Source organism: Furipterus horrens, unplaced genomic scaffold (assembly GCF_987537825.1).
Source record: "Furipterus horrens unplaced genomic scaffold, mFurHor1.1.pri manual_scaffold_15, whole genome shotgun sequence".
Classification (NCBI taxonomy): Eukaryota; Metazoa; Chordata; class Mammalia; order Chiroptera; family Furipteridae; genus Furipterus; species Furipterus horrens.
The window spans coordinates 5943911-5962478 of record NW_028327185.1 but is presented as its reverse complement, the minus strand read 5'-3'; the positions used below and the strand labels follow the sequence as shown (position 1 = coordinate 5962478).

Genomic DNA, 18568 nt, shown 5'->3' with positions numbered 1-18568 from the left:
AAAATCACTTAGACATCAAATAGTATCATTATTTGGCTTGTATTTTCTGAGTTATCTTACCAATCGATCACACCTCAAATCTGTCTACCTGTAGGACCGAGGCAGGGTAGGTTGTCAAACTGCATGGGGAGAGATTTTTCAATAAATGATCAAAATACATTTAAATAAAATAATATAGCAGTATTTCCATAATGTTATGATATAGTGGCAACTTTTTTTTTTCTTGGCACTTTAAAGTTTATAAACTAATTTAATGATACATTTGTATAGTATCCAAATATGTTAATATGTGAATGTAATATTAGATCACTACAGCACAACACTGGGGGGGGGTATTGTCTTTCTCTTCCTCTTATATTTGGAAAAGCAAAGAAGTTAAGGAACTCATCGAAGTTTCCAAAGCCAGAGAACAAAAGAGTCATAAAAAAATCAACTGTCCTGCCTTGCAAGTTTTGTTTTATTTCTTTAAGAAACACATTCCTCATATACTGTTTAGGAATAATTTATTATGTTCTTGCATATAGCTTTTTTGTGCATGCAGTATTATTTTCAGTGAATACTTGGTGTACTTAATTTTTTTCTTTTTTGTCTAAACCTAAGAGCTCTTGGAGGTGTCTCCTGATTTTATTTAAACTCTGCTTTGATGTTTCAGGATGACGTTGTGTGCTTTACCTAGAAACCGGGGTGTTTGTGTGTTTCACTAAAAGATAGTAGTATTTATTATTAAGATAACATGAAAAATTGTGTTTTCTTTATTTTGTGGTCAATAATAATCCTTCCCATTCGAATATATATACTCACTTTCAGGGTTCAGGTGGAGCTATATCAGCCTTCCCAGTCTGTTTCCTCTACCACAGATAACCCACACTCACATGTCACATGACATTAATAATATGCCAAAAATGGGATCCTTGGTTAAATAGGTTTGCAAACATCGCAGAGGTTATATCCCCCTCCGAGGGGCCTATTTGCATATTAAAGGCTCTGAGAGGCCCTTCAGTAAAATAATACTGATCATGCTGTTAAACCAAATCTATTTTGTACACTGTTTGAAAAATGCCAAAATACGTGCAATGCATTACTGGGTTGAATTTATTAACAGATAATGCTGTACTGTTCCATCAGTTAACGTGCAGCCTAATCCCACGAAAAGAGGTCTCACCTCACGCTTACTCCCAAGTGACCATGTTTTTGTTTGATAAAGGTTCTGTGTTCCTGTTCTAAACTTTACAAGTCTGTACCAGGAACCAGGTTGTTAACAAGCTCTTTCCCACCACTCCCCCAGATAAAGGAAACATTATGTTGAGTTCCTTTCTTTTTCTTTTTCCTCTTTCCTTGATCTTTTAAATCCACTGTCAGCAAAAACTCCTTGAACTTTGACCCAACCCATCACCCTTTGAGGGAAAGTTTTCCTAAAGCCCCTCTAGCTTCACCCTTCTGCTTTGAGCTACTAACACACCCCTTCTTGGACACGGTAGCCTGGATTCTTTCGGGAAGCTCCTCTTTCTGTCCTGTGTTCAGTCCAAACCTACTCCTTGGTCTCTCTCATTTGGAAGAAAATACAGATGTGTGTTTCCTTCTGAGACATGTTAATATCGGGTCGTAATAATATGGGACAGTCCTTGCATCTCGCCTCCGCAGCAGGCAGGTGCTTTCCAGGTGGCTCAGTCCCACAGGTCTGTATTGCGTCCTCTGGTAGATGCCGGGGTCGGATATCTGGTCACCCAGTCTGTCCAATCCTACACATTGGGCTTTCGGGGTGAACTGATCAAGAGGACACAAATTGCCATTGTCTTTAATTTGAGAAACTACATCATCTTTCCTTTGAGAAAGTTGCTTTGCGTTAATGCCCGTGACACTGCCTTTTCTTTGATGTGTAAATGTGACTTTGATGGCCTGGCATAAAACGTCTATCAGGTTTATTATCCTGTGCCGGATTTGGTTTCCACCCCCTCCATCTGGGGTTCACCGCCACTTTTTGTTTTACTTCCCTCTAGTACCACTGGACCCGTCTGCATTTCCTGGCTGTCTCCCCAGCACCCGTAGGTGGTGTTCTCTCCATATGGAATTGGTTTTAAAGATACATACCTCAGTAGTAAGTCGGTGACTGTCTCTGCCCACAGGAGTACGTCTCGACAGAGTGCGTGGAGGTCGGCAGAAGTACAAGCGCAGAATAGATGCGGAGAACAGCCCGTACCTGAACCCTCAGCTGGTGCAGCCAGCCAAAAAGCCATGTAAGTACAGCACACGTGTCTGGCTTCCCGACACACAGGGTGCCCCCATGTTGGCAGAGTGCATCAGTTTCGGCATGCCCGTCCCTACCAACTCCAAGGGCACTTGCCTTCATTGGGGGGCCATGGCTCCATTCGCAAGGATCGCCCTGGATGAGCAACAGCAGCTCAGCGCATTGTCTGTATCTTCCCTACGGTTCTCTCCCCCAGCACGTTTTCTCACCCAGTCATTTTGTGGGAGACTGCGCATATTAAGGCCCAGCTTATATAGTGCGAGTTTCACATTTACTGGTTATCTTTATTTTCAGAGGTACATAAAATGGATCATACTGTGATCATTAGTCCATTGGAGCTGTTCGTTTCAGATTTCACAAGGAAGTGATTTTTGTAGTTTTCACTAACCAAATGAGTTTGCCTGCTCAACCTCCCAATGAAAATCTATTAGGAGCCTCATTAATTTGGAGCTCGAGAAGGTTAGCACTCTAGCTAGCAATAGACTAAAGCAGGAATGGGCCATACTAATAACAAGCATAGGTTGCTTGTTCCGTCTCAGATGCCCTTATGGGTGTTATGAATTGTTTTTAAAGAGCCCACGGTTTTAGAACGCCGGCTTGCGATGCGAGAGGCAAGCCCCGTTCTCTCTGCCATTAACTAAAAAGATCCGGAATATAGATTGAGGCAATCACTGTATCCCATTTTCTGTAAAATCCACTCACAGCTGTACTGCAGCAGACCTCGGCTTCTAGTGTGTTTAGGCCCCGTGTTCCTATCAGGCGCCGAGGAGGGCTCTCGTGGGAACGGCTCTCACGTTGAGCTGTCTTTGTCTCAGAAGACACAGCCAGCCCTCGCCGGAGGAAATGCATCGAGAGGAGAGCAGATCTAGAAAAGACTCGGGTCCTTTGATTTTTCAAACCTGCTTTCAAGGGAAGAGAAAAAAATACTCGCTTCTCTTACGGATTCTCCAGGAGGGGTCGCTGCTGGGCACCATTCAGCGAGCATATGGGGCTCCGTTAAGTAAATAAAACAGACCCTGAACTGTAAACCAAAGGACATTTCAGCTACGTCAAAGGAAGAACAACCAGTTTTACATAAAATTAAAGCTTAAGTGAACATATGGCATAGTTTCCTTTTGCCTTTCCAAAAAACATTATGTTGATTATTCCTTCAATGGTCCAATCTGGCAGCCGCTCCTCAGCCCGCGAAAGCGGTTTGGCCTTCTGCAAACCCGATCCAGGGCTTGCAGTAAGCAGATTTTGCACATTATACTAAAAAACTTTCTGATAATACAATAAAGTGCAATAAACACTGATGCTTAATTTCATCAGAGGTTTTGTTTTCCTGGACGCAGTGACACACAGAGGGCCCCCTTCTCCTTCGCTGTATGCAAACACTGACTCAAGCCATTGATAATTCCCTCTCCTGGGAGAAAAATGCACACCAGCCCATGACAGGGGAACATGGATGGCTTTCTGTGTGAACCTGAGAAATGGGGAAGCGGCTCGTCAAGCACCTTTAAGAAGATTAGAGCAATTTCCGTGAGCCGCTTTCGTCAGAGATAAAGAGGGCTCCTACTAAATCATTACTCATTATCTCCAGGCCTCTGTGTTAATTTTCCGGAGTCCATCCAATTAGTGTGTTTTTGTAACAAACATTTATAAAACTTAATTTTCAGATCCCGTCAGATAAGTGTCAAGAGACGGTGTCTGGGCTTGGCGCAGACAGTGGCTGGGGGAGGTTTCTGGATCCTGACTGATTGTCTCCCACGAAAGCCCAGGCATGAAAATTGGGTTCTATTGATTCTAATTAGGGAGACATTAAATAAGATTTACCTAGAAACAGTGCTGCTGGCTATTCCATTATCTGAATGATGGGCGTTTGCAACCTTCCACCAGATTTCTCTGACCCATTGACTGGGATAAAACATTTTTCTGTGCTAAGTAAGAACGAGAATCAGGATTTCCTTCGGGTTCATGTCTGCGCCCTTTATCCTTGCATTTCCTTCTGACCCTGAGAATCTAGTGCTTGCTGACAGGTTTTGGTACACAGTCTGAGCAATGGGAGCGTAAAGGGGCCTAAGTGTCACTAAAAACACAGGGTGTTTTTTCTAGAGCGTCTACGAGAGACAGATGCCATTCTTTGCAGATCCTGCAAATTAAAAAAAAAAAAGAATCTATTTAACTTCAATTTTTTTTTTTTTTTGCTAGAAAATATGGCCTTCGGGAATATTTTCTCCCAAATTTTCAGTTTAATGGTAATTGAATATTGCTGCCAATGAATGGTTATTTGTTGATTATTTGCAGTAAATATAATTCCTGTGACAGCCATAATAATAAAATTTTAAATTATGTCAGAAAAATGCTAATTATGATTTGGATAAGTCTCCCTGTTATTGTGTTACAGGAGATTACAAGAATGCTATGTTTTCCATTCTAAAGTATAGGAAGCCTTTCAATTTGGGTTAAAATGTTACAAACTTAGAGCAAAAAGGAAAGGATCGAGTAAGCAGAGGAAATGTAACCTTCGCTCACAAAAATCCCACTTAATGCCCCCGTTTTCTAGAGTAATAGAACATAGAACACTGAGATGCTTGGTTTTATTCTTCCCCACTTCTATCTCCTCACTTAGCAGAAAGTATAAAAGCTAAAGCCACACAGAGAAATTGAAAACAGGGCCAGCAGGAGAAATCACTCCGTTAGCAAGGCTCCGCAGCCCCCGCTGTAAACCCACACATGCCCCTGAGCAATAAAACACCCTTGATGTGAGGCTTTTCATTTGTCTCTAGTGTTTATTTTATGAAGGTTTTTAAAAACATCTCTCACAAATTTCAGACCCATAAATCTGAACCAGAGAATGAACTGAAGAGGACGGATGAAACTATAGGATGAAAGAATTGGGCGCGCCAAAGAAAAAAATGCTGTCACGTTTAAGTAGGGGTATTTTTCTGGAAACTGATACTGGCTCTGTTCAGAAGATTGGCTGGGTGTGCAGGGAGAGGGCAAAAGAAAAGAAATTCCCTTTCATGCGTCCCACAGAGATAGAGTTATATAGTCTGTCATGCACCCAGGCAGAAGGCCCTGACCTTTGCTCTACCGTCAAGGAGTTAAGACAATTAATGACTTTCATGCCCATTAGGACTGCGGGCACTGATAGTTGTTTGTCTCCCACATTAGATTCTAGATTTCAGTGGTTTACAGGGGGGGGGGGGGTTATTTTAAAGCTGTTGTATACTATTTAATCTGTTTCCACAAATCCCACTTAAGAATCAAAGCGCGAACCCAGAGAGCATCCAACTTCTCTTATCTGTTTGCTGTAAGAAATGTTCATTCTAGAACAAATGCTTCATTCCCCCAAAGGCAGGGAGGACACTGAAGAAGAAAGGAATGAATTCCGCTCTGACTGCAGCAGCGTGTGTCCTGTTACTAGTTTTCCTGAGCACCGTTTAATATGCACAGATGGAACCCGAAGGAGAGAATATGTTGGGTTTATTGTAGGCGATCTGGATTTTTTTTCAAAGCACCACATGCTTTGAGGCTTGTAAGAGAAGGGTGATGCTACAGTGATCTTGCAGTGCTCTGGTCTGATCCCGCAGATAACAAGATTGTTTCACATTTGTTGGTGGCTGAACCAGAGAAGATCTATGCCATGCCCGACCCCACTGTCCCCGACAGCGACATCAAAGCCCTCACGACACTGTGCGACCTGGCCGACCGTGAGCTGGTGGTTATCATCGGATGGGCGAAGCATATCCCAGGTACGTCTTGTGAAAAAGAAAAGGTTGCGTTTCATTCCCACAGTTGCACAGGTACATCCAGGCAAATTCCAGATGTTCTCGTTAGGAGTGTTGTTAACCTTTACGTTTGTTTGTTATTGACTATCCTACTTAATTTAGAGCTTTGCTGAGCTTCATAGAACCATAAATCTTTTTATATCTGTAACAACTTGAACTCCTGTTAATTTTTTTTTTTCATGTATGAAGGTACAATGCCAATATAAGATAAAGCAAATATAATTAGTTTCTTTTTCTTTGTGCTTTCAAAATTCTGAGCTTTCTCTGAAGGCTATGCTTTTACTTTTTCTTTTCATGTTAAAAGTTGTTTTTGCCAACAGTAGTCTAATATACCTTTTTCTGCTTGTTAAGAATAATGCATTTTGATGTTTATAGTGGCTGTTTATACGATTTAGTCCTATACTGTTCATATTCACAAGTTAGCTTTGGTTTGCAGTTTTGTATTTACCATGAATTTATACCAAAAAATTATGAAAAGAAATGTTAAATTGATATCAGAAATTTTCTCGTATGGTAACTTAAAAATAGAAGTTTCAAATAGACTACTACTTTTCTCTTTTGACTCATCCTGTAATACCAAAACTATGCCTAATCACAAATTTTGAGAATTTTAGTAGCCTAGCACTCTTATTCTGTGTTTGTTTGAATTTCGATCTTCACATAGCTTATAAGCAAGTTTCTGAATGATGAGCAATGTTCTTCTGGTACAGTTAACTTATTTCTGTCTCCTTAAACTAGTTTGTCTTTATCCTTTGAATGCTACAGTAATTTCTTTAATCAAATTGATGGAAGTCCCTTCCCCAACCCACACTGAAACCAATTTATTGGTCATGATACGCCAGCGATGTTGCTAACAGTCGTAACGGACTGTCAGGCGCTATCGCAGGGAAGCTAATTTGAAGTCATTAGGTGTGCATCGTGCAGGCGACAATTTGTTACAGTGGTTAGGGCCACAGCTGACGTTTCTGAATGGCTTTGTTCGGTGCTGTTCTGGAGGAGGCCCAGCAAATTGTAAACTAATTTAAACATCACTCTGCATTATACCAGCTACTTTGTCTTACACTGTTTGCTAATAAAGCCCCCCAAATTAAGTCAAAACTCGTTAAAGAGGGGAGCTCAAGTGTGTTCTTCAGACCACGCCTACACAAGGGTCACTGTACATACAGAATGTATGAGAAATGGAGCGTACGGAGAGTTGACGTTGCATTGGGAGGGTACTTGCATCTACGTGACTCTTAGAAAAAGCCAAAAGGAAAGGATGCACTGTAAGATGTTAAGATATTTGGGAATGATAGTAGTGGAAACGCTCAGAATTTGCTTGAATGATAAATACAAACTTACCGGAAAGGAAAGTGTTAGGGGTTTAGAGCCGAAAGAAACAACACTAACATTTGTATGTGTGTGTAGGCATTTTTACTTACGTATTTCATCATTTTATACACACACACACATTCACATATTCACATATGTAAAGCATCATTATTCTTCATTATTCTAACCCAGGGTGTCCCAGCCTTGACACCCTTTATATCTGGAACCAGATGACCCCCTGGTGTGGGGGACTGTCCCGTTCATGGGTAGGATGCTCAGCAGCATCCTTTGCTTCTGCCCACTCCCACCCCTGAGTTGTGACACACCAGGATGTCTTTAGACATTGCCAGACGCCCTCTGGAGGGCAGAATCGTGCCCGTCCCTAACTGAGCATCGTCGTTCCAACCCAGGAGCCGGTTACCATTATCCCGAGTTCAGTGAAAGGGGCGTTTGGCGCAGAGGGAGGTAAACACAGAGGCACAGGCTCACAGAGGCGCCCAGCGCCTTGCTTCCTGGAGTCGGGTCAGTATATTTTATTGTCCTGGTTGATCGCACTTGAAATAACTATTTCAGAATAATAATGATATTGTTAGTAATAAGTGCAGCATGGAAGGCTATGTCACTATGATTCCAAAATATCCATTGCCCAAGAGAACTCTCCCCAGGTTCTCCCTGGTTTAAGGGATCTGTTAGCCAATGCTTTGATGTTGCACAGACATCCCATACGAAGGACCAATAAAACTCAACACCTCCTTCCCACATTCTCTGGTAAGACGACGTCAGTAGTGCCTTTGTGGGTCCAGTTGTGCATGGAAGTAGAAATGTCAGCTTCCAAAAGAACTTGTCATCGTAAAGGGGCTCTCGTGACTTTTGTGAAGGCCGTAACTTTAAATAACTATGAGTCACAGCGGTACCAGGGGGGAAACAATTACTATACAATTATGTGTTCAGACTTCAACGGAGGCTTAGAATGGGTGAGCACTGACGTTATTCCCTCTCTGTGGGGAACGCCAGAGCGGGTCACTGTGGAGTGATAGCTCACGGTTCTGGCTGTTGTGACACCCTGAGGGAACTTTAAATGATTGCAAGGAGTGTCTTGGCTTTTCAGAAGGGGGTTAGCAAAACAAGAACTAACGGAAATTCTTTTTTACCAGTTTAACAAGAAGGACGCCGTGTGGAGCTTTGACTTAGAAGGATGCCCTGCTCTCGGAGTGCTGGTCTACCTGGGGACCAGGGACTTGGGCACGGCAGCCACGCTCAGCGTGGGAGTGGGGTGCAAAGATGGAGAGACGAGGAAGAGTAGAGTCACATTTCTGCCCTGCTAAAAGTCACATCGGGGTCTTGATAACCTGAGCCAGACCTGATAACTGGGGTCAGTGCTGGAATTCAAGCCAAATCCAGAACTGAGATTTTCTGTCTTAGTTTGTCCATTCACAATACTAGGTTTCCTAACACTCGTGAAGCCTTTTCTTTTAATATACTAAAATTTAAGCCTCTAATCTCTTTATTTATCCTGTTCTCAGTTTGTTGACTATCACATGCATGCGGAGAGACACATACATGCTTTTTAAAGATCAAGTTTCACATCTACAATAAGATCAGCAGTCTTTCTGCCTTGCTGGGAATGTACTATTCTGTATACCTCCCTCTGCTACATAAAAAAGTGAAGAATCCCACACAAAATATTGAAAAATACATATGGAGTGGGCCTTTTTTTTATCAGTAAATAGAATTAGTAGACTTCCTTTAATGAATCACATAAATGGAAAAGTGTGTTGTTATGAAACATGACCATACTTTATCTACAGGGCGGGGGGAGATCACAAGGTCTTTAGAAAATGCTTGACTTTCGTTGGAGGAGCATAAGGGCAGGAGAACAGATGATGGTACCCTAATAGCCCTTTTTAAGAATGACAGGGCCCCGCCATTAGCATCCTTTTATATCCTTAGAAATTGCTCACGCCTCGCTTTTCTGGTTCCTATCTGCCTGATTCTTTTTTATTTCTCTTTCAATTTCGTCCGCGCTCGGATAAGCGCATGCTAACACAATATGATAGAGCTGTAAAATGGAATGCTGTCGCCCCTAATCTCCTTTATGTAGATACGGAGGCTCGGCACACTCCACTTCATTCTCTCGCCATTGTTGGCCTTTTGCAGAACGGGCTGCCAAGTCATGGAGTCGCCGTCAGATAGCAGAGCTAGGTTTCACAGGGTGTGATAAGACGACTATCAGCCCAACAGCCCGATCTGTTATTGTTCCCCGGAGTTGATTAAAATATTATTATGGACTGTAACTCTGTTAGCAAAATGCAGAATGTGCTTAGTCAGATGTTGCTTAAAAAAGCATAACCCATATTAGTTGACCTATATAAGTGGCTTAAATATATTTATGGATCTCGCCAGAGAGTTAACTTGAAAAGAATAGGTAGGCGTTTGAACAATTAAGGGAATGAATGGGTTTTAGACAATTTTGTACTTTATCAAATATGGCAGAGTTTCAGGGAGGCCTGCTTATTTTTAGCATGACAAATTAAATAATTACCTACTGAAGGAGGAGTGTTCTGTTCAAGTTTGGGGCCTCTCAGTCACGTTTTTAAAACTGTGTCTATTGTAAGGACAACAAACAGAAAAAATCCCTACAGTTCTGCTTCATGTAAAGTGAAAGCAGGAATATTAAGTGCTAAAAGAAAACCACACTGGGAAAACAGTGTGAGAAAACAGTCCTTAGCTTTAGTTATTCATGTTAGAAATGGAAATTGAACGTATAGAAGCCAGTATTTTCCATTTATGCTGAAACATATTGTGTGAGGACGGTAGTCTGAAGACCTCATTGATTTGGCATTTAAAAATTTTAACAGCAGCATTCAGACTTCTCCAAAAATGACAGACATCCCTAAAGAACATGGATACGCTCGTTCTACATTAGGAGATAAATTTGTGGGATAATAATTTTGAACACTTATTGCTAATAACACTGCTCAAAGATACCTTTATTTTTCTAAAATATTTTATGTAGAGAGCAATTTTTATATATAATCCCCCAACCAAAGTTGTGGAAGATAGGTTTTTTTAAATTCCCATTGTTTATCTTAAACTGGTAGCATCGTTAAAGGATTATGATATGGGCAACAGCACCAGAAATGCAGTGGAAATCATTCCGGTCAGATCCAAATTTCATTTCTAGCAGAAAGCATGTTTCCATATGTGGAAGGATGTGCTTATAGTTTAAAGTGTATGAAACAGGGCAGCGCTGACTAAGAGTTTTACATGAATAGCACCTGTTACTCTGTTTTGGATTTTTGGATCTTTTCATTGGCAATTGATGAGCTTTCTACGATTAGGCTTTTTTAACGTTTTAAATTTATTGATTCTAGAGAGGAAGGGAGGGCAGAGGGGAGAGAGAGAGAGAAAGAGAGAGAGAGGGAGGGAGAGAGAGAGACTTGTTGTCCCTCTTATTTGTATGTCCATTGCTTGTTTCTTGTATGTGCCTTGACTGGGAATCAAACCCGCGACCTTGAAAAACTACCCAGCACAAGACTGAATTGCCTCTGAGCACACGCATTCCACCCCATTTTATAACTGAATTTGCTCATGCTTTTAATTTCTATTTTGCTATGGAAGAATTAAAGCAATTGCGGCTTCTTTTCTCAAGATGAATTTTTCTTTTCTGCATATAACTTCATGATTTCAGAACTGTGAAATAGTTCAGTCTTGTAGGTAAGTGAATGAAATATGAATTTAAGACCAAAGCCCTGGCACTTAATAATACTACTTAAGTTATAGCATATCCAGTTACCAAATATTTGGAGGTTATAATTAGTGCACCTGTGGTTTTAAATCTGTGTACTTGTAGTTGTGGTACGTAAGGTAAAATGAATCTGAGAGTAAAATCAGAAAGCCTCAGTAGCACTAGCTGAGTGCCTTTTTTGTAAATTACTTAACTGCTATAGCCGTTAGTTATATAATGAAAATCAAATGAGGGGAAACATACACATGCAAGTTATACACAGAAGGTATACATGTAATTAAATTGCCAGTTACAAAGCACGATCTAAGCCTAACATACTCAGTGTTCCTTTTAGTTTCTAAAATGCTGCGTGTAGATTGTCGTTTGGTTGCAGAGAAAACCAAGTGATCCAAAAAGTTAGTATTCATAAAAGCCATTTCAAAAACCATTCAGAACAAGCGCGGGCTGTAATCGGGAAGAGGGGAGCCCGTTAACCAGGAGGAGCAATGTATGGGTATTGTCACCATTCTGTCCTGAATAATTCAGTCCATCCTCATTGGCCAAACCTAATGTAACCGAATGTTTCCTAGCTTCTGAAGCTACAACCGTGTTATGGAAATAGAAACTAGTAAGTCGGGAAATACGCTGTGAAAAAAATGATCTGAAATGTCTCCTAAGGCCGCCTTCATTTTCCACAGCTACAGTCAGCAGAAATGAAAAAGTATGACCGACAGGCACGTCGCCGGGTTTCTTAGACACAGACCCGGCTTCTAGAGACACCCAGACGTTTTAAAGATGCCCCCAGAGAGTGACCTTTACCACTCAGTGCCATTGTTTGAGTGACCTAAGTCACCACTCGGTTACATGCTGAATTACCTGAGCTCTTGGGACCTCTGTTCCGGCATTGCTTCTGCTCGATTACAACGTGTCCCCAAAATATATTTGCCATCCAAACATAGCCACGCCATCGTATACATGTGACCAGGGAGGAGTCGCAGTTTCATAGCAGTCATGGCTGCACTTTTAAGTATTTGATGTCTGCTCTGTGCCGCACCGTGTCCGGTACTATAGGAAACATAGAAGCATCTAGTGAGCTGTATCAGGCACTGCACATGAACAGTACACACGTGGGACAGCACAGGGTCTGCCTGCAAGACCCTCACGGTGCAGCAGGAGATTCAGAAAGACGACTGGGCAGCTGTGCCCCAGGGAGGAGCTCTCTGAGGGTTCTCTCACACAGAGTCACATGGATGGATGGAAGGGACAGAATGGGGTGAAGGTGTGCCTTGAACCTGGAGACAGAAGCCACGGCCCCATCATGTAAAAGTTTGAATTCCGTGCTAAGGAAATAACATTTTGTACCGATGGCAGCGGGGAGCCATTGCAATTTTAACTGAGTGCTAAGATTGGCACTGCCTTTTGAAAAGATTAAAATCATAGCTATTGAGTCAATTTGCATAGAGAAAGATTACCCAATACTTTCGAAAATGTTACATTCCTGAGTATTGAAGATTTCTGTATGTTCTGTGTCTTAAAATGTTATCGTTTTCAGCAGGATCTTGGTACTTGCTAAGCCCTTCCAGCGTACTCTGTGCCATGATCTTTCAGAAGTGTGAAATCGCCTGAAAGTATCCGAGCATGATCAAAATACTGGCATTCTGTAGACCTGGCCCATTTCGTGTCTTTCTGTTCTGGAATTGTGTTTGTAAAGGGAGCTCTTACCTCTGACTCTTAGGTTCTTCCCAAGGCTCCTTGATGAGTTAAAGAGCTTTTGTGTCATGTGAGGAAACTGTTGTATGAAAGCTGGTATGATTAGGGTAACCCCTGGATGCTTAAATGCGTAATTAAGAAATGTGCCAACCTCTTAAAGAATCGGAGGGAGAAGAACCCAAGGTGATGCCAGCATGTTTTGTTTCCCACTTTGCTCCTTTCTGACCCTCTCCTCAACCCTAATCCGCCTCCCCCCTGTGGGCTGGTGGCCCTTTTCCCCTGTGCCCCCCTTTATCTGCCTCAGCCAATCTCCAAATGAATGCATGTCTATCCTGGCCTTGGCTTTGACACTCTGGATATATTGATTAATAGTTGCCCTAAGCTCCTTTTAGCAAATCAAATTTTCACTTTTAGCAAGGATTTCGCCTCTGATTTATTCAGCAAAGTGAAATGCACTAAATTGACTTTGACATTCAGGGAAAATGGCTGAAAAACAAAGAGCAGAGGAAAGAGATATAAATTGTGGGGCAGCTGGAGGCTTCGAGCATCAGAGAAACAGTTTTCTATAGAATCAAGAGCAATTTAAAAGCACTATTTAAACACACAGAGTGAAGTGGTTTCTTAAAAAAAAAATGTAACTGCTGAGTTTTCTTTTTGAAAAGGGTGCAAGTATTATTACTCAGCTGAACTCAGAAATTCTGGTACAGTACATATACTTTTTGTAGATAAAAATAGCTGTGTAATGCAGGATTGTACATATCAAAATTAGTTCATGAAAGCTGGGAAGTAACCTAATTCCTCGGGAAAATAAATATTCCAATCATCACACAAAATAAAATGGGAAACTTGCAAGTGCCGGTACCTGTAGTATTTGTGTGTGTGTGTGTGTGTGCATTTTGTAAAGAATGGAGCTTTTCGCCATAAGAAGCATCTGAATTAATTTTGGATCACCAACTTCAGTAGAGAACAGCCATGTGACTCTGCTTAACAGTATCCGTTTTCCCCCGAGAACGTCAGCCTTGGCCGTGTTATTTTTATGTGACTCAGGCAGCCGACCTCCTTGCCGGACCAAGGTTCAGTGAGTAAGTCACCATCAAGTTCAAGACCCAAAGTGTGGGCTGGATGTGTGAAAAGAAACGGTGCTGGTGTGGAGGAAGCAGAGGGGAAAGAGAGGTGGCTGAGCTCACTGTGGGCACCTGGGGAGGAATTAAAGGCGGGAGGGATCTTGGAGAATACTTTGCGACGCTGAGATCTAATAGAGTGTTGCATCCCTCCTGTGGAGGCATCCTCAGGTATAGAAAGGACAGGGGCAGGCGAAACCTACAGCTGAATTTTGCTGTTCATTTACCTTGTTCTTGTTCAGAATGAGTTTTCCTATTAAACCAACATCGGGGTCCACATAGTCAAGGTGCTACCCTCCCTTTAACTATATATGTTATTATTCTCTTTCCTTTAATGTCCACAGACCTGTGTCCAAGGCAAACCAAGCTATCCACATTGGTGGCATTTTACAAATCAGGCAATATCTTAACACAGTACTAGGTATGGCCAAAGGTATATGGTTTCCCTAAAATCAACCTGTTTCCTCCCTAGTTCAGGCCAACTTTCTTTCTTATTCTTCTTGTCTTCTTTTCAGTCTTCAGCCGAGGACTTTTTTTTTCCTTCCCCCATTGCTTTTAGAGAGAGGGAAGGAGGGAGAAAAACATTGATCAATTGTCTGCACATGCCTGGACTGGGGATTGAACCCACAACCTGAGTATGTACCCTGATCAGGATTTGAACCCACAACCTTCTGGTTATGGGATGACTCTCCAACCAACTGAGCCAGACCAGCCAGGGCCAAGCCAGTTTTTAAACATCGTTAAATGAATGTCGATGAGAAGAATCCTGGTAGAGAATCCTATTTTACCCGCCCAAGTCACTTTCATTGACCAAACTTTCTAAGAAGTTTATGCTGTATGAGAAACAGATACAATACCTCCATTTGTTCATAATACCTTGATATTTCTCTGAAGTAGAAAATTTTCTCTTTTTTTTTCTCAGAAAAAAATGAGAGTATGATTTGATTTTTCCTCTGAAGCACTGTAGGAAATATACAAACGCCGTAAAGAGGGTGTTCAGCTTCTGTTTCGTACCTGGATCACTTTTGGTGCAGTTTCAGATGATTGTTGTATGAATAAAAAAGTACCACCTGAGAGCTATCTAGTCAATTCAAGTTAATTAAACCCCAAATTTCAGCAGTCTTTATTAATCACAGAGCTTTGCATCCAGTAAGGAAATTATATGTTCATGGCCAGGCCGGGCATTAGATCCGAACTGTAAATAGTTTCCATCGTCGATCAAGGAGGAGAAAGGGCAGTGCCTTCAGCTGCACGCGGGCGAAGCCGGTGGGTGCGTGGATGTGGGGTCGGCAGGACGGCCCTCCAGGTGCACGGTCAGCGGGGCCCAATTAAATGCCGCAGCTCCAGGGGTGTCCCCAAAGAGCAGCTCCCTCCTCTCCGCACGAAGGAGGCTTCACACCTGCTTAACCTACATTAGGAAAGGATTAATTACCTGAAGTGCGGGGCCCCCTCGCCAGTCAGCATGTTTGCGGCTGGGCACATGGTGGCCGGGGCTGAGGAGGGGGGCAGGGGGAAGGAGCAGCTGGGGGTTCATGCAACGCCGGGCTCCTCCTGACGGCGTCAGCACATTCGTGGGAGAGGTCTGTGATTTCCCGGGTCGTGGCAGGGCGTCTTCTGCACAGGCTCACACCCAGACGCGGGCCGCACGGCAGAGGTGGTCGCAAGTGTGCGTGTTCCTCGGCGAAGCTTCTGGGGGACAGCCCCGGGGCAATTACCAACGGCATCTCAGATGTATTTCTGCTGCTGTTGTTCTGATGGGGAGTGTTTCGTGACAGGGTTTTCAAGGTTTTTAAAATACGCCGGCTTCTTGAGGAACACGCCTAGAGGAATCTTTGTGTCACCCTTTTTAAATAAGTGGGGTACTATCAAAGAGAGATCTCCTCCCCCCAGATTCTCAGATTATTGAGCCAGATTGGACCTTAGAGCTCATTTGCTAGAACCTTGCATTTTAAGAGGAGGTACTATACCGTATATTGTAGTGAACAGGGTGCCTCCTTTGGAGTTAGATACTTTGGTTTAAATTCTGCTTTGCTACAATACATGAACTTAATTTGTCTAAGTATAAGATGGGAGAGGAATGTCTACTTTATACGTTGCTAGGACAATCCAGTGAACTAATGTAAGTAAAGTGCCCAGTCCAGTCTTTGACATGTAATTGTTGGTGTTTAATAAATGTTAAATGCCTTCACTTACACATTCACTTATGGATAAAGAGGCTTAAAGTCAGGCAGGTAGAAGGACTCACCCAAAGTCACAAGCTTGTTGAGACTAAAACTCTGGTCTTTTCACTCCCAGTTGGGCACCAGCTGACATTTGTCATTGCTGCTACCAGTTTTGCAGAGAAGTGTATGCATTCTTAGGCATAGTATTAAATATTAGCAATTTATTTTAACTCTACCTCTTTTCTATATTATACCACATATTACATTATGCACATACATGTCCATATATGTATATGGACAACATATTTCTTCAAGATAAGCTATCGGTGAAATGTTATAGAAAACATTATTGTGGTATATTTTTAAAAATTGTAAACCACCAAGTATAAGCAATGAACCGATCTGTTGGTTCTCTCAGTTATACACTGAATGTCACATCTGGACTGATCAGATCAAACCCCTTCCTGAAGGATTATGCATTTACTAGTCTGGCTCAGGATCCTTCTCTTTCATGCCGGGAGATACAGCAGAGAGAAACCCCAACTGAGGCTGAAGGTTGGCCGCCATGGCCAACAGCCCAATGGGGCCGAAAATGGTCTCAGTGGAGTATCTCGATGCAGAGCTTAGTGTCTAGGTAACGTAAAGGTAAAATAACACAAATACACGCAATGTGATATTTATGAAGCACCTCTGAATATACATGCTATGTAAACACTGATGCAATCTTTGAAAGTAATGTCTCTGGCAGATCGGTATATAACATTTGGTTAAAATTAGCTTGTGAATAATGTATGGATTTTAATTAACCCGGTCAGTTATCCAATCCATTTACACTCAGGGAGGGTTTAGGTTTTAACATCCCTGCATTTGCCATGAAACTTTAACTCAGACTTCCAAGGCAATTTCACATAGTTAGAATGGAGTTATTTATTATTTAATTTGAATCTGATCTTACTGTGTTGGTATGGTTGAATAAATTTTATATGGGTGGAGAACGGGTGATGGGCTCTCTCAAAACATCAGCCGCGATAATGTTTGAGATATCTGAATATGGTAATGAGCTCTATAAATTCAGTTTGACATTTTCCTAAACACTTTGTAATATTCAATTCCCTGATGGAAACATCATGTGCAATGTATTTTTGTAGCAAGCTAATACCTATTCATTCAGGCACCAAACCAAAATCCGTAGTGAGAGCCTACTTAGGTACAACCTTCCACTAAATTTTTGTGGGGCATCATCTTTGTCGTTCCTTTATGATTATGAGGCCTCATTGATTGGCTATCCAAATACTTACCGTGTTTTGATTTCAGAATGTTGGTCATGATTTTCATTTTTCTGTCACATGCACGCAAGTCTAGAGAGCGGTGGAGCCGGACGTCAGCCTGGTGTTTCAGCTTGTCCATGTCTGGCTCTCCAACCCTTGCTTCTGTGTCTCGGTGCGGGTTCACCGGTGACACTAAGGACCAGCGGCTGCCTGAGAGGCTTTTTCTGTGGTTCTCAAACCACACGTACGTGGTTGTTCTGAACCCACTGGAATGTTAAACCGTTGAACTACCTTAGGAACAGAGTTCCTTCATGAACAGTTAGTGGCCTGCTTACTGCACCAGGGAGTCAGGGTTCCTTTCCTTTAAGAAAAGGTCCTCCCTTTACCTTGAACTAATCCAAGAGCACAGAGGTGATGCTACTGTAGCTTTTCTCGAGATTTCTAAGGTCGCTTGCGCCTCCCATTGTTAAACTTCCGTTCCCGCCCGCCGCAGCGTGGTTCAGAGGCACGGCCTTCATGCGGCATCCATACTGGGCTTGTTACCTTCTCATCAGGCTCTTAGCATCCTTTGTTTATTTGAGGCGACAGGAAGACTGTGGAAAGGCTGCTTAGTCAGGGATATCAGCCTTGTTGGCAGGGGAGTGATTGCCAGTTGAAAAACAAGGCATTATTGCTCATTTTTCCCCTCTTATTAGTTTGATTACATTTGCAAATCAAATCAATCCATCAGACATGATCAGGCCTCGTCCGCATTTTAAGGAATAGTAATCTCCGTCTAATAAGATGCAAATGTGTCACATCGGTAAGTAACCAATAAATCATCGTCTTGTCTTTGGCAATCATTAAATATCAGAACCAACAGTCAATTTTTAGTATTTTCAATTTGCGATATGCCGCTGGAATATAAAGATAGATGGACGTAATTACACAAACCAAACACTATTTCAGCTCATTCCAGACAGCAAATTTAGTGGAAGGTATAACTGGTTTGTCATCGCACTACATTACTCCCAGCGGTTCATGCAAAGTTCACAGACGGGCTCCGAATGGACATTGCTCGCTTCCAACTTCCGACGGTGTCCCTCCGGTGGCGCCCACTCTGATGGGAGGACTCGAACTGGCTTCTGCGTGGCCGTGACAGCCAGTGCCAGCGTGACAGGGAACGTATGCGTTTCTCCCGTCAGAAACCGCTGACCCCGCCAGCTCCAGTCTTCTGTATTTTCTGTGAAAAAAGAAAGTGAACTCACAAAT

The 18568-nt window shown here is 42.3% G+C and overlaps 1 protein-coding gene across 2 annotated transcripts in view; it reads left to right on the top strand.

Moving 5' to 3' along the window:
• The window catches only part of ESRRG (estrogen related receptor gamma), a 237960-nt gene that overhangs the window by 187522 nt on the left and 31870 nt on the right, over window positions 1-18568 (top strand). For both annotated transcript variants that reach the window (XM_090263305.1, XM_090263304.1), the window contains 2 exons: window positions 2124-2234; window positions 5821-5982. In XM_090263305.1, the coding sequence (XP_090119431.1) occupies window positions 2124-2234; window positions 5821-5982 (273 nt within the window). The remainder of the gene's footprint in view (window positions 1-2123; window positions 2235-5820; window positions 5983-18568) is intronic.